Source organism: Geotrypetes seraphini, chromosome 3 (genome assembly GCF_902459505.1).
Source record: "Geotrypetes seraphini chromosome 3, aGeoSer1.1, whole genome shotgun sequence".
Taxonomy (NCBI): Eukaryota; Metazoa; Chordata; class Amphibia; order Gymnophiona; family Dermophiidae; genus Geotrypetes; species Geotrypetes seraphini.
The window spans coordinates 103,671,825-103,686,853 of record NC_047086.1 but is presented as its reverse complement, the minus strand read 5'-3'; the positions used below and the strand labels follow the sequence as shown (position 1 = coordinate 103,686,853).

At 43.9% G+C, this 15,029-nt stretch overlaps 1 protein-coding gene across 1 annotated transcript in view; it reads left to right on the top strand.

The window, feature by feature from the left end:
• LAPTM4A (lysosomal protein transmembrane 4 alpha) overlaps nt 1-15,029 on the top strand; it is a 60,256-nt gene that overhangs the window by 28,386 nt on the left and 16,841 nt on the right. Inside the window, exon 5 of the mRNA XM_033936955.1 lies at nt 5,307-5,402. Coding sequence (XP_033792846.1) covers nt 5,307-5,402 — 96 coding nt within the window. The remainder of the gene's footprint in view (nt 1-5,306; nt 5,403-15,029) is intronic.

Sequence of the window (15,029 nt, the reverse complement as noted above, 5' to 3'; positions counted from 1 at the left end):
GAGCTTCATGGTTTCAAATTCGTGCCAGTGATGACATCAGCGTCGGCATCTTTTTCAGTAATGGAGCCATGTTTGCTCATTGAGCAGTGTGAAGGTTTGAGGGGGGGTTCTCCTGATGCAGCAACCCGCGTATTGGCAACAATTTTAGTCCCATGATTAGCAAATAATCCTCAGTTACAGCATTTAATCTAAGACTCAGAGCCTATCCAACAATCATAAGAACATAAGAAGTTGCCTCCACTGGGTCAGACCAGAGGCCCATCTCGCCCAGCGGCCCGCTTCCGCGGCGGCCCACCAGGTCCTTGACCTGTGAAGTGAATTCTTGACCTTTATAATCTACCTCTACTTCTATAACCTACTTCTGCTGCTAACTTCTCGATGGCATTCCTTCTGGTGTCTTTTGTGCTCCTTCTGGTTTTCTTTTGTTGGGTCCTTTTTCCATTTTCTGAAAGATGATTTCTTGTCACTTATCGCCTTTCTTACTGCATTTGTTATCCACGCTGGATTTCTAGCTCGATTCTTTTTGCACCCTTTTCTAAACCTTGGGACGTATAGGTCTTGTGCCTTGTGCACTGTGCCCTTGAGCATCGCATTCCAAATAAATTCTAAGGTAAACTGCTTTGGGCACTGGGTTGTTTTTTTTTTTTTAATTCTTTATTCATTTTATATCTTACAACAAGTGTATCATAAAATAACATTTAAACTTATACAGTATCACTTGATTCTCTATCAATTTAACTTTAAATCATAATATTTAAACCCTCCCTCCCAACCCTACTAATTGATATGTAGTACATATATCATATATGTATATATGTAACCCTTCTTCCATAACTCTTTTTGTAATCCGCTTTGAACCGAAAGGTAATGGCGGAATAGAAATCTGTAATGTAATGTAATGTAATATAATATATTATATTATATATTCTGTCCTATTAATCTAATCATTTAATATCAAATCAGAAATCCCACCCCCCATACTTTGCAATCATACCTATTAGGGAAAAATGATAATCTAATAATTACTCATTACAATATTCTATTAATGGCCTCCAAACCTCCTGAAAGTTATTAAAATGTAATCTGCTGAATGGCAACTCCTGTCATAAAAAGTAATAGCTTATTATTCTTTGCAGAAATTTGACTTTTCTTCCTCATTGACATTCCAAATGATATAGTATGATAGAGCCACAAGATTTTCCAAAAAACAATTTATTTGGCCCCAAATCGATTTCCAAAAAGCTAAAATGAATGGACAATAGAACAATAAATGATCTAAAGTCCCCACTTCGAGATGACAATGGCAACATCTATTAGACTTAGAGCTATCTAATTTTTGTAAACGAACAGGGGTCCAGAAAGCTCGGTGCAATAGAAAAAACCAAGTTTGTCTCGTAGATGCCGACATTGTACAACTCATCCTCTAAGACCAAATTGCTTTGGGCACTGTTAAAAAGAAATTGAAAACAGAGACTGCTGCAGACTGACTACTTTCTTGAGCCACAACCCCAGAGGCTAGCAATGAAGGGGTGCTTCCTTCCTTATTCCAAACTGTGCCAGTTTATGGCAAGGAACATGGATTCTCATCATTTGTCGAGTCTGCTCTGTTCACACTTCATGGAGACTCCCCTTGGTACTCAATTGGTCTCCCTTTATGCTTCTAGGAAAGGAAGTTTTGGCTGCAGTGGAATGTTCACTATTTCAGGTTTAACATTGTTCTGTATTTGTCTTCAAGGAGTTTCCCAGTCCCTCCTATCTGGAGGGAGGCCAGTCAAGAATGATTCACTGAAGCCTAATTCTTGAGTATCTTCAAGGACCAGACAGCATCCGTAGAACCAAAAGCAGGAGTACTGTATTTTTCACTCCATAAGATACACTTTTTTCCCCAAAAAAAGTGGGTGGAAATAAGGGTGTGTTCTATGCAGCAAATACCACGTGCCCCTCCACCCCCCCCCCCGGTACCTTTATGTAATCCTGGCGGTCCAGCGCTGCATCGGCAGGCTCCCCTGCTGGACGGCCGCCTGAGTCCCCATCTGCCACGACAGTGAGAGGCAGGTGTGAGCCCTCAGCGCGCCTGCCTAGTCCCATGCTGCCGCCTGAATGGTGTCATCAGCTCGGTCCAGCGCTGCATCGGCAGGCTCCCCCATCTGCTGCGGAAGTGAAGGGCGGGCAGGCGCAAGCCCCGAGCACGCCTGTCTGGTTCTGTGCCACCGCCCAAATGGTGCCGTTGGTTCTCACGAGACTCGCGGGAGCTGACAGCACCATTCAAGTGGCGGCGCGAGACCAGGCAAGCGCGCTCGGGGCCCGCGCCTGCCACTCACTGTTGCGACAGATGGGGACTCGGGTGGCCGTCCAGCAGGGGAGGCTGCTGATGCAGTGCTGGACAGCCAGGATTGCATAAAGGTACTGGGGGAGGGAGGTCCTGCAGAAAGGTACTGGGGAAGGGGGCCCTCCTGCCAGAATTAAATTAATCAGGAGGCTTCCCAGCCCTGCAGAAAGGTACCCTGCAGAAAGATACCGGGAAAGGGGGGGCCTCCTGCTGGAATTACAGGAAATTAATCACTAATTTAAATTTACAACAAATGTACAGCTAAGGCAAGAGGCCTTGTGCAGGACATGTGAATTGCTTTTTTTTTTTTTTTGTAAATTTTTATTCATTTTTTCATCTTACAAGTGTATCAATAAATTAACAATTGAAAATAAATACATCACTTGAATTTCTGTCATATTTAAGAATAATACATAAAATTTAACCCCTTCCCTCCCAGCCCTACCATAACATATGCATTCAAATATATCCTATGAAAAATTCTTTTTTACTGATCCAAACATTTAATAAAATTCAAAATTCCCTCCCTCCCATCCCATCACATGTATCGTACTTATAATGGAAAAATGGTATCTATTCATTACAATAATTTGTCAATGGCCCCCATATCTCTTTAAATTTTTTATAATTCCCTTTTTATATGGCTATTGTTCTCTCCATCTTATAGATGTGACACAATGAGTTCCACCAGAAACTGTAATTAAGCCTACTCCAATTTTTCCAATTATGCGTGATATGTTGTATGGCGACTCCTGTCTTAATCAATAAAAGCTTATTATTGTTTGAAGAAATTTGGCTCTTTGTTCTCATTGACATACCAAATAGAATCGTATCATACGACAAAGCCACAGGATTCTCTAATAAACAATTTATTTGGGTCCAGATTGATTTCCAAAATTGCTTTAAAAAAAAAAAAAAGAGGAAATAAAAATGTAAAGGTATTAGAGATGTGCATTTTCCAAAGCTGAGCAAGAAACAGAAAGACTTCCCTGCCTGCCTAGTCCCTACCTGCCTGTCAGCCATTAGGCACTGCCCTGTCCCGGCCCACCACTAGGCCACAAGAGGGTGGACAGGGTACAGAGACTGGCAGGGAGAATTTGGTTCAGAATAGTATTTTTTTCTTGTTTTCCTCCTTTAAGTCTAGGGTGCATCTTATGGTCAGGTGCGTCTTATAGAGCGAAAAATATGGTAATTGTGGTTTCCAAGGGAAACACCCTGACACTCTACATTTACCTATTAAAAAAGAAAAGCAAGATAAGGATTGCCATTTTAGATTCTTCCCCCCCCCCAAAAAAAAAAAGAAACCTTGTAATTTCTTGTGGCTTTTGACATCAGGGATTGAATATCCATGATTTACCTTTTTTTTTTGTATTTTTAATAAATGGGAGAAACTGTATACATGTACCCGCACCCATACCAACAAGCACTAATTTGTTTTATTATCACTCGACACTGGCTCATTTCCTGCTTCAGGGTTCAAAAACATCATCTCACATCTTCAATAGTCTAGTGGCACAGAGAAAACGTGCATGAATTCATACATTTTCAGATATTATTGTACATGAGTTTAGAATGATATATTGTATTTACAGTGATACATGAGGGAAAATCAAGTATATATTTTATGAGATTGTATAATTTTCTATGATACACTTGTTGTAGTATGAAAAAAAATGAATAAAAAATTTAAAACTGAATAAAATAAAGCTTTTTGGTTTGACATTGACACCTTGTTTATGTTCTTTGCAACTTAGTATTATGGCTACTCGCTTATGTAAATACAGTGGTGCCTCACACAACGAACTTAATTGGTTCCAGGAGCAAGTTTGTTATGTGAAACGTTCGTTATGTGAAACACGTTTTCCCATAGGAATACATGTAAAAAAAAATAATTCGTTCTGCAGCATAAAATATGCTAAGATGACATAAAAAAGATAAATTTTTTGTTATTATTTTTATTTAGATACATCTAAAAACATACATCTCCCTGTCCTTTTACTTCCACTATCTTCCTATCCCATCTCTATTCCCTTTTGTCCCTCTCCCCATGATCAATCATCTCACCACCTCTCTCTGCCCTCACCCTCAGGGTTCAAGATTGCTTCCACTCTTTTTCCTGTTGTTCTCTCTGCCTGTCACCCTATGATTTAGCATCCCTTCTGCCCTTGTCCAATATTTCCCCTTCTCTCCCTCCCTCTCATCCCCTGCTCCAACATGTGCTTTCAACGGCCTTCTCCCCCCTTAAGCGTCTTTTCTTCTCCACTCCACCTTTCCTCCCTCCCTGCCTCCACCTTTGTGGCGCTTTTGCACCCGACCGACAACAGAACAGGCCCGGTCGGACAAATCTCCCTGTCCTGTAGCCGCGAATCTAAATTACCTTCTTACAGCAGCTGGATTATTGAAGCTGCTGTAAGAGGTCATTTAGATTCGCGGCTACAGGGCAGGGAGGTTTGTCGGCCGGGCCTGTTGTCGGTCGATCGGGGGACCTGACCAGCTGTGCACATTCTTCGGGGCGGACCGCCCCCTCCCCCCTCTTTCATTCGCCATTGCCTTCTTCCTACCTGCCCTGCCGCAGCCGCACACAGCCGAACGGAAGTCTTCCTGATGTCAGCGCTGACGTCGGAGGAAGGGAGGGCTTTGCTTAAGCCCTCCCTCCGACGTCAGCGCTGACATCGGGAAGATTTCCGTTCGGCTGTGTGCTGCGACAGGGCAGGTAAGGAGAAGGAGACTACCCTCGCGGCTCGACCAACCCCGCTGCGATCCAACCCCGCAGGAACCCCGGACTTCGTTGTGTGAAACGAAGTCCGTTGTACGAATCAAGACATAAAGTTCGTTGTGCGCAGCGTTCGCTGTGCGAGGCGTTCGCTGTGCGAGGCACCACTGTATATTAAAATAGAATTTTCAGAACCCTCTTTAGCATTTAAGGTAATTAGGGTGTCTGTGTTGCATTAAACTCTCTCTTTGTGCTTTGGATTAGCCTGATTTTCCATATAAAGATGACGTGCTTTCGCTGGACTCAAGCTGCCTCTTGTTCATTGTTGTGGCCTTCTTTACATTCTTCATTGTGTTAAAGGTAAGTTGGCTTAATTGTTCTGATCTATGGGATATACATATGTAGTTAAATTTGTTCTCTTATTAATAGCATGACCATACCTGAGTAGTTTCCTTGATAAAGCTAGCGAGTCCAAACTGCTGTTTTGACACTGTTCACTCTTTCCTTGTTTCTGTGGCCACCCTGGCTTGTTCTGACTTTTGTGTTTCAAGCTTGCTACTAGTTTTTAAAATCCCAGCCTCACACAAACTTTTGCTGTGTACTGCATGCTCCTCTCTGCCTGCTAGCAGTATGCTTTGACATGGTATTCAAGGTGCATGAAGCTCTCTTAGAGAGCAGTGGTATGGCATACCTGAGCTCCATATACTTAGTACAAGAGCATTCTGTTGCATCCACTGCAGAGTATGATAGGTGTTTTATCTTAACCTGTGAACTGGGTCTTGCAGAAAACCACACTTTTTTTTCTCTCTGCTCCTCCCACTTAGCTGAAAAACACAGAGCCCCTAAAATTTTTATTTCTGCATGTGAACTGTGCAGAAGTGCTTCTGATCTGCTCTGCTGCTTTTTTTTTATTTTTCTCACTTAAAAGTTGCCTTTTTTGGTGACTTTGGTGTCTTGAGACCCCTTTCAGAGGGGTTCTCTGCCTGGGAAAGGAAGCGGTTTTCGCAGAGCCAGACTGCTTTGGGTGGTGACAAGCTTCTAGAGCCAGTCTGCTGTGTGCCACCTCCTTGTCTCAGGGTCAGCTCCCTTGGGAGCGAACTTGCCTCCTTACTTTGTCAGAGACTTAAGCATAGGTTGTATACTCCCTGAGTAAGAGACCTTGGAGTATCTGAGTAAGAGCCTTTGGGGTATCAGGGTGCAGGCTGTGTTTTCTTACCCTGTTCATGTGGCGAGGTTCCAAGGGGCGGAGGTTTCGATTGGGGCCCATTTGAATGGCAGCCCGAAGATCCAAAAGATTCGTGTGTTTAGAGGAAATTTGAGGCAGAAATTTTTCCCTTTACTGCTGCTGCAAGATAGACTTGGAAGGCAGGCACTTTCGAGACTGCGAGTACAGTCCCACTGCTTCCTATGGGAGAATTTGGGGGGGGGGGTCTAAAAAAGTAGATTTTAGCACTTTCTGGGGGTAGGGTTCAGGTCTCTCAACTCCAAAAACCCTTATTTCAGCAATTTTTATCTTAATAACTCGTCTCTACTGGCCGTGTTTGGCACAAATTTACTGGTGGTGGCCATCTTGGATTTTATAGATTTATTTATTTTTTTCTCCTAACTTTTTTCCTACCTCATAACCCCTCGATTTTATGTAAAAATGTTAAGAGATGGATTCCTCAGTTCCTAATCTGATGATTTCATGTTTGGATTGTGCTGGATGTCTGGCAGAGGAGCTTCTATGTGCCGTGGCATGCGAGGGAAGGAGGTGGGAGCTTCAGGTTTCACCTCTGGGTCCTTGAGGGCTGGGGAGCCGATGTGGGTCTGTGAATTGGACAAGAGACTGTGTCTGAATTCAAGAAAGTGTAGGATAGGCATGTGGAATCTCTTAGAGGGAAGAGATAATAGTTACCTCAGATGGGCCTTTATCTGCCATCATGTTTCTATGTTTCTAAGAAATCAAGTTTCAAGTTTATTAAAATTTGATATTCCGCCTTATCAAAATTGAAGGTGGTTTTACAAAGTTTTAAAAATACACACAAAAATCGTAATGAAAAGGAGAAAGCCATTTTTTTGTGACAGCACAAAATGCAAGAGTGCCGAATTCTGGGATTCCTTGCAAGACTTGTCTGGGTGCCATCGAGACCCAGTCTCGGCCCAGGTATGTGGCTTCTCCCTGGAATTTGTCTAGCTCATATAGAGAGCATATCTCACAGACCTGGCTCAACGCAGTGCAGCCTGTGGGTGCGCCGCTAGCTTCTAGGCCAGTGCCTTTTTTGGCTGAGGTCATGTCCAGGTCCCCAGTATCCAAACTCCGGTGGATCCTGATGGCCTTGGTAGGCACGCTGATACTTTGAACATTGTTTCCACCTTGGATGACACTAATTCCCTTTGTGGAACAGTTCAGCAAGATGCTTTGGAGAACCCTGATCTGCTGATTTGTTCAAGTTGGTCTCAGTCCACCATTACGGATGCCATGAAAGAACTGATGTTGGAAGGTCAGCCCTCCACATCTTGGTGCACTGTCATGAGCTGTTTTAATGCTCTGATGTCCTTTTTCCTGCACATCCAGATCGCACTGCTGTAGTCACAGAACAGTGGGAGATGCCAGAGAGTTATTTTAAATTGACTAAAGCTATGTCTAAGCTTTATCCTATGGCGCCGGAGTTTCAGGAGCTGTTTGAGCAGCCGAAGGTGGATTCTGCAGTGGATTTGGCAGTACCAAGTGCACAGCCCTCCCTAGTGAAGGAAGAGTGATGCTTAAAGATTCCCAGGATCACAGGGTGAACATGGTCTTAAGCTTTTTGAAGTGGCGGTTTTGGGCATTAAGGCTGCAGCAGCTGCCTTGTTTGCAGCACATGCTTGTCGCACAAGATTGCACCGTGATCCCTTGGTGGAGGAGGATGCCTGCCCCTAGCTGGCGCTGGAGGGCATAGACTATGTAGCGGATGCTTTGTATAAGGGTTCTAGGCAAGGTCTAGGCTTATGTAGTGACGGCATGCAGGATGCTTTGGATCCACCACTGGGTTGGAGATTCGGCCTCTCATAGTGACTTTGAGCAGGCTCCCCTTTAGGGGACAAATGTTTTTTGGCAAGGAGCTGGATGACCACATGGCTAATGTGGCAGACCACCATCCTAAGTCTCTCCCGGATGGCAAGCACCGTCTTCTGGGTGGGCAGTCATAATAATTTTCATCCCTCATGCAGGTTTCGCCAGAATTCATTGGGCTCCTTCAGAGATATAGACAACGCTTTAGCAATCCTAGACGCTAACAGACTTCAGGCTCTTGCACTGGCCCCTCTTTTGACAAGTCCCAGTGACACCAGGACTTCAGGTGTGCCTCCTCACATTGTTGTGAGTTTCTCCAGGAATGGGAATAGATCTCCTTGGACCAGCTCTCCTGGACATTCTAAGGGAGGGACTCAAGATAGACTTCATTCATTCCCACCTCTCCCCCTATGGATTTATTTCTGAGTTCTCCAGCAGGAAAGCTAGAGGAGGAGTTAAAGATCCGGGTGACACTCCAGTGTCTCTTGGATATTCGAGCTGTAGAGCCAGTTTCTGAAAGCGTATCAGGCTCCGTCAGATACTTCATCATGGCAAAGAAAGGCTCAGAGGACTGGAGACCCATTATGGATCTCAAGGCAGTCAATGCCTTTCTGAGGGTCTCGCAGTTTCAGATAGAGACAGTGAATTTGGTCATTGCATCAGTGGCTCCAGGAGAATTTCTTGCCTCTCTGTATCTTATCTTCTTATCCCTACATTCCAGGGATCCTGGAAGTATCTAAGGTTTCATGTTCTCCGGCAGCATTTCCAGTTTGCAGATCTCCCATTTAGGCTTGCGATGGCCCCCCCCCCTGCACATTCACCAAGGTGATGGTGGTAGTGGCGGTGCATCACAGAATGGGGGTCCAAATTCATCCCTTTCTGGACAACAAGTTGATCAGAGCTCCATCAGAGCCTTCGGCCCCTCTCAATGGGATCTTCAGTCTGAATACCCTAGTGCAGCCGTGGCCATAGGCTGCACTAGGGCACCATGTTCCTTTCATGGCCCATGATAGGCAGAGTCCTGCGAATAATAATGTTGCATCCGGAGCTAGTAGTTCTCTTCTTACAAGACTGACCAAGATGTCCATGGTGTGCCTATCTAGTCCTTCTAAAGAGGGACCAGGGTCTCGAACTACACTGTCATGTGAGATTACTCTTACAAGTTCCAATTACCCTGGAGGATCCAGAGTGCTTTGGTTTTACGCATGGTTCTTGAGCACACAGCCTTAGCTCAGAAAGGCTATTCAGAAGTAGTGATTGCCACTCTCCTAAAGTCCAAGAAACAGACAACCTTGGCTGCCTATGTGAAAGCCTGGAAGTGCTTCCAAGGTTGGTTGCACAAAAGAGTGAGGGACCTGGTCATGACACCAGTTTCACTGGTCCTAGCATTTCTTCAAGAAGGACTGGAGAAAGGCCTAGCAGTTGTCTCCCTAAAAGTACAGATAATGGGTTTCTCGTGCCTCATATCCCAGTCGAATTAAAGGACATTGTCCTCTAGTCCAGATTTTTAAAGGATCTGCATCCTCTTGTACATCAACCATTTTCAACATGGAGTCTTAATCTCGTTTTGTGGGCTCTCACTAGAGCTCTGTATGAACTGTTGGACCCGACAATTAAAATAATGTTTTTAGTGGCCGGTATCTGAACTACATGCTTTATGCTACAGAGAAACATTTCTCTGATTTTTGGAGATGGGTAGTTTTGTGTACAGTCTCCTCTTTCTTGCCGAAAGTAGTCTCAAGTTTTCACGTCAACCAGGAAGTACGGTTGCCGGCTTTCACACCCTCAGGTCCAAGAAGAGTGACAAAACTCTGAAATTGCTGGATGTCCGCAGAGTGTTGCTTCGTTATCTGGACATGATGAATGAGCTTCGACTGTCGGATTGTTTCTTTGTGCTGGAGGGTACTGGCTGCCAGGCCTGGCTGGCTTCAAAAGTGACCATTTCTAGATGGATTTGTATGGCCATTTCTTCAGCTTAAATGGGCAGCAGAAAGCAACCCCCAGTATCCTTAAAGGCACATTCCACTAGGAGTATCGCTTCCTCCTGGGCGGAGTCTAGAGCAGTTTCCCCTGAAGAAATTTATAGAGCAGCCACATGGTCCTCTCTCCATATCTTTACAAAATTTTATAGGGTTGATGTTAATGGCCAAATTGGATACCACGTTCAGATCTTCAGTACTTTCAGTAGGCACATTTGTCCTGCCCTATATTCTGGGGGACTGCTTTGATACGTCTCACAAGTTCAAGAATGATAATGATAATAATAATAATTTTATTCTTATATACCGCCAGACCACGAATGGTTCAAGGCAGTTCACAACAAATAATGCTCAACATTCGGTATATAAACAATTCATAAGAAATACATCAGTTTCATGGAAAGTGTAAACAGTACATAAGCTTAAGTTACAAATTTATTGAATAGTTGTGTCTTTAATAATTTTCTAAAAAAGTAATAGGATGAGACTCCTGGCATGATTTTACCAAACCAGGTATTCATTTTGGCTGCCTGAAAAGCGAGGGTTCTCTCGAGAAATCTCTTAAAATGAAACGATTTGACGGTTGGGTATGTAAATAAGTGAACTCCATGTTAGAGGTCTGCACGGGAACGGGGATCGCGGGAATCCCGTGGGTCCCACGCGGGCTTCCCTTCCGCTACACGGGACTCCCACGGGGCTCCCACCCTGGTCAATGGGACTCCCACGGGGCTCCCACCCTGGTCAACGGGACTCCCACGGGGCTCCCAAACACACTACGGGACTCCCACGGGGATGGAATCGGGATTTCTTCAGAGCCTACCTTGTGATCCGTGACCTTCATTGATTTAATTGCAATCTAATTAAGAGACCGGCGCTGCTGCAGAGCTCAGCACGTACAGGCAGGGAGTCTTGCTCCTGATTGGCTGAAAGATGGTCACATGCAGGGCTAGAGCCAATACTTAAAGAGGAGAGCCGCCATAGGCTCAACAGAGCGACCTGAGGAGGACCCACTACTAACTGGATCAAGCCAAGCCCAGTTCGAGAAGGACCCACTGACTGGACCCGACATCCGTCCCGACTCGAGCCGAGCAGGACCACCCAGCCACCCGAACCGATTGAGGAGGAGGACCGCTTGGTTCGTTCCGTCCTGAGTGATCCGACGAGGAGGCCCGCCCATCACCACTGCCTTGCTTACAGAGTAGACCCAAAGAGCACGTGCTCCAGCCAAGAGGACCCTCAGCCGACTAAAGAAGAGCCCAGGCAAGGACTGTCACCAGCCAGGACCCAACCCGACCCGAGCCCCAGCTGAAGAGGACCACCCGACTGAGCAGCCGATCCCTCCAGTCACCCCACCCGACTAGGAGAGAAGAGAACAGAACGGAGGAGCCGACCTGAGCCCAAAGTTAAACTTTAGGCCCCGACAGAGCCTCGAGGACCGGAGGAGCATTTAGAGCACTGGCCTGACCTGACTAGAGTCACGAGTTGAGGAGGAGACAGAGAGATTAGGTAAGAAATTATTTGATATTTTTATCTAAACACGTGAAATACATTTGCTTAAATGTTTTTTTATGATATTTTATTATTCATAATAGTGAGGTTACCAGCTATTTAATTTGTTGTTTATAATTATAGTATTGTATTAAAACCCTTAAAGATCATTCATAATAGTATAAGGGCTCAGTCTTGTGTAGTCTGCATGGTATCTCGGTTTACGAGTGCACCGGTTTGCGAGTGTTTTGCAAAACATTCGCAAAATCGGCGCCTCGGAAACCAAGCGCGCTTCGATTTGCGAGCGCCCCCCCTGCGAACCGGCACCCTCCCCCCCCCCGCTGCCGCCGCCGCCATCGGGCACCCCCCTGCCGCGACCTGAGGTCCCCCCAACCCACCCGAACCCTCTTCTTACTTTTCTGTAGCCTCCACACCGGCACCAGCATGTCCTGAAGATCTGCTTCCTCTGTGCAAGGCCTGAGAGTTCACGTCGAACGTGAACTCTCAAGGCCCAGCACAGGAAGCAGATCTTCAGGACATGCTGGTACCGGTACCGCTGCGGAGGCTACAGAAAAGTAAGAAGAGGGTTTGGGTGGGTTGGGGGGGGGACCTCAGGTCGTGGCGGGGGGGGGGGGTTGCCGGATCGCGGGGGGAGGGTGCCGGTTCGCAGGGGGGACGCTCGCAAAGTGTATTTATTTACACTGTACTAGCTAAGAAGAAAAAAACATGGAGCCACAGCATTGATCATCCAAACTGAAGAAAAGTGCTATATATTTTTTATTGCATTTATTTATTGTGTATTTTGAACAACATACATAGCATCAGTGTGATGATGGTCCTAGAACAACTTGCTATGGTCTATGTGCAATCCAGTCTCCATGCAGACTACACAAGACTGAGCACTTATAATGTACTATTATGAATTATCTTTAAGGGTTTTTAATATAATACTATAATTATAAACAAATGAAATAGCTAGTAACTGTCAGGCTGACAGTAACCTCACTATTATTAGTTATACAGAAGCACCAGCAGTGCATATTTTGAACTCCTAATAATATTAAATATTATTATTCGTTACATTTATACGTATCTTTATATGTTTGTATATTTTTATACTTGGATGTCCTTTATTTGATTGTTTTATTCACTTGTATATGATCATTGTGATGGGATGCTTTGTAAAGCAGGGGGCAGTGAGGTGCCTAACTTTAGGAGCTACAAAGATAGAGAAGATGAAAAAGTGAGGCTAAATGGAAACAACCACAACGGAGCAATCCGCACTCAACAGGATTAAGTATAGGATGGCAAATGGGCTCAAAGTCATTTACATCAATACTTGGCTCATTGCATTTGATAGAGGAGGCAATGATATGAGCCAAGTTAAAACATCTACACTGGATTTCTGTACTGATGCAAATGGCTTTGAGCCCATTTGCCATCCTATACTTAATCCTGTTGAGTGAGGATTGCTCCGTTGTGGTTGTGCCTAACATTAGGTGCCCTTATAGAATCAGTCCCTAACTGTATTAATAACTGAACTGATCTACCTGTACTAGAAACTGGATTGAATGTCCGTGTCAAACTGTCCATTGTAATTTCCTGGGTAACTGAACCAACCTCTTGTAATGTCATCTGACCTTGGATCTGAATAGGTAAAGGTGGAATATAAAGCCTGATTAACAACATAATTACTTGCCAAAATCTCAGCATTTACTTATGCATCTGTTGTATATGAACAGGTATTTAGAGTTAAGAGTTCCTTTCATAACAGGTCACCTATATGAGAAGTCTAAAATGTGCCTGTTTCATAATGGCAACCCATTTTTATTATCACCTTCTACAGTAGGTGCTCAACATTGTTTGGCCAATTTCCAGCAAATATCACTTACAACAGTAATTAACAGAACTTTACAGCCTGTTTTCCAATTCCTCCTGGGAATCCAAGTGAATGAAAATGTCTCAATTTCTATACAGAGTTTTTTATAAATTGTAATCATTAGATCAAATATTAATTTATTGGCATGGATTTCATATCTTCAAGAATAATCTCATTTCATTTGTTTGCACTGCAATGGGTTTGTCCAGTTTGATACCAGAGCTGTTTGCAATGACAGGGCTCCTTTTACTAAGCTGTGCTAGCGGTTTTAGCGCATGCTACAATGCCGCATGCACTAAACACTAACGCCTCCATTAAGCTGGCGTTAGTTTTTCCGCATAGTGCGGGGATTAGCACTCGCTAAAAACACTACCGCAGCTTAGTAAAAGGAGCCCTTAAAATATTAGCACCGAGGGGATAGTCTATTTCTCTCAAAGGTGATCATAAAGATTGTGTGATCTGTTATCAGGAAGTTACTATTATGTAGATCAGATCAGAGTATAAATTTCAAAGCTTTCATAAAGGTTTTATTGGGTAACGGTTTTGTTTTTTAAAGATATACAAGCAATTTCCAAAAATCATTACAATTAGAATATATGTACAATAAACATTATTTTTGAGTCAATATTCAAAATCATTTATATGGTTAGCTTTTTTGCTTTTTTTTTTTTATTTTTATGGAGGGAGATGCCATCCAGAGCCTAGAAACCACATTTAGCTCAGTACAGTCTCTGAAATAAATTTTAAATTCTTTTTTCCATTTTTATTGGTTACAGAGACTGATTTTCTGTTTGTTGTGATGGAGAAGAACGGGAGTTCAGAAACTTGTAGATACAAACAGCGACCGTAACAAATAAGGGCAAGAGTGAAGTATGGAACTTTTTTAAAGTGGTAATGGTTGATAGCAAAGAAGTGCCTTTTGCACTTTGCTCAAGATGCAAGACAATTCTCTCTTGGAGATCACGTGATGGAACCAATGGCTTATGGGCTCACAAGGACTATTGTGCAAACCGAATGCCACCAACAAAGATTACAGCACTACCAGGTTTTTCTTTGTCAAATAATACCAATAAAGTACCTGTTAACCTAAAATCTGAGGTAGCTGATGTTTTGGTTGCTATGTGTGCAACAGATGTCAGGCCTTTTTCTATCGTTGAAGGGGAAGGATTTAGAAACTTGGCAACGAAGCTCGTCTCCATAGGTGCTAAATATGGGAATGTTGACCTAGACCAATTCCTGCCCTGTGGGTCAACTATCTCTCGTCATCTTGATGGTGTTGTGGAGAAACAGAAGACCACACTCATTGACAAGTTAGCCTCAGTGCCTCAGTTTGGGGTAACAACTGATCTTTGGACACACAAGCAAAGCAACCACAGCTACATAACTGTGACTGTACAGTATGTTCATAACTGGCTAACTGAATCATGTATCTTGGCTACTCGATTACTGGATGAGCATTATACATCTGAAAATATAAAATGGACAGTAAAGTCAATTCTGGATGAGTTTAGGGCGCATCGTCAAGACAATGTATTCACCACAGACAATGCCAGTAATATGAAAGCTGCCTTCCGAGAATACACGTGGATTGGATGTTCATGTCATAA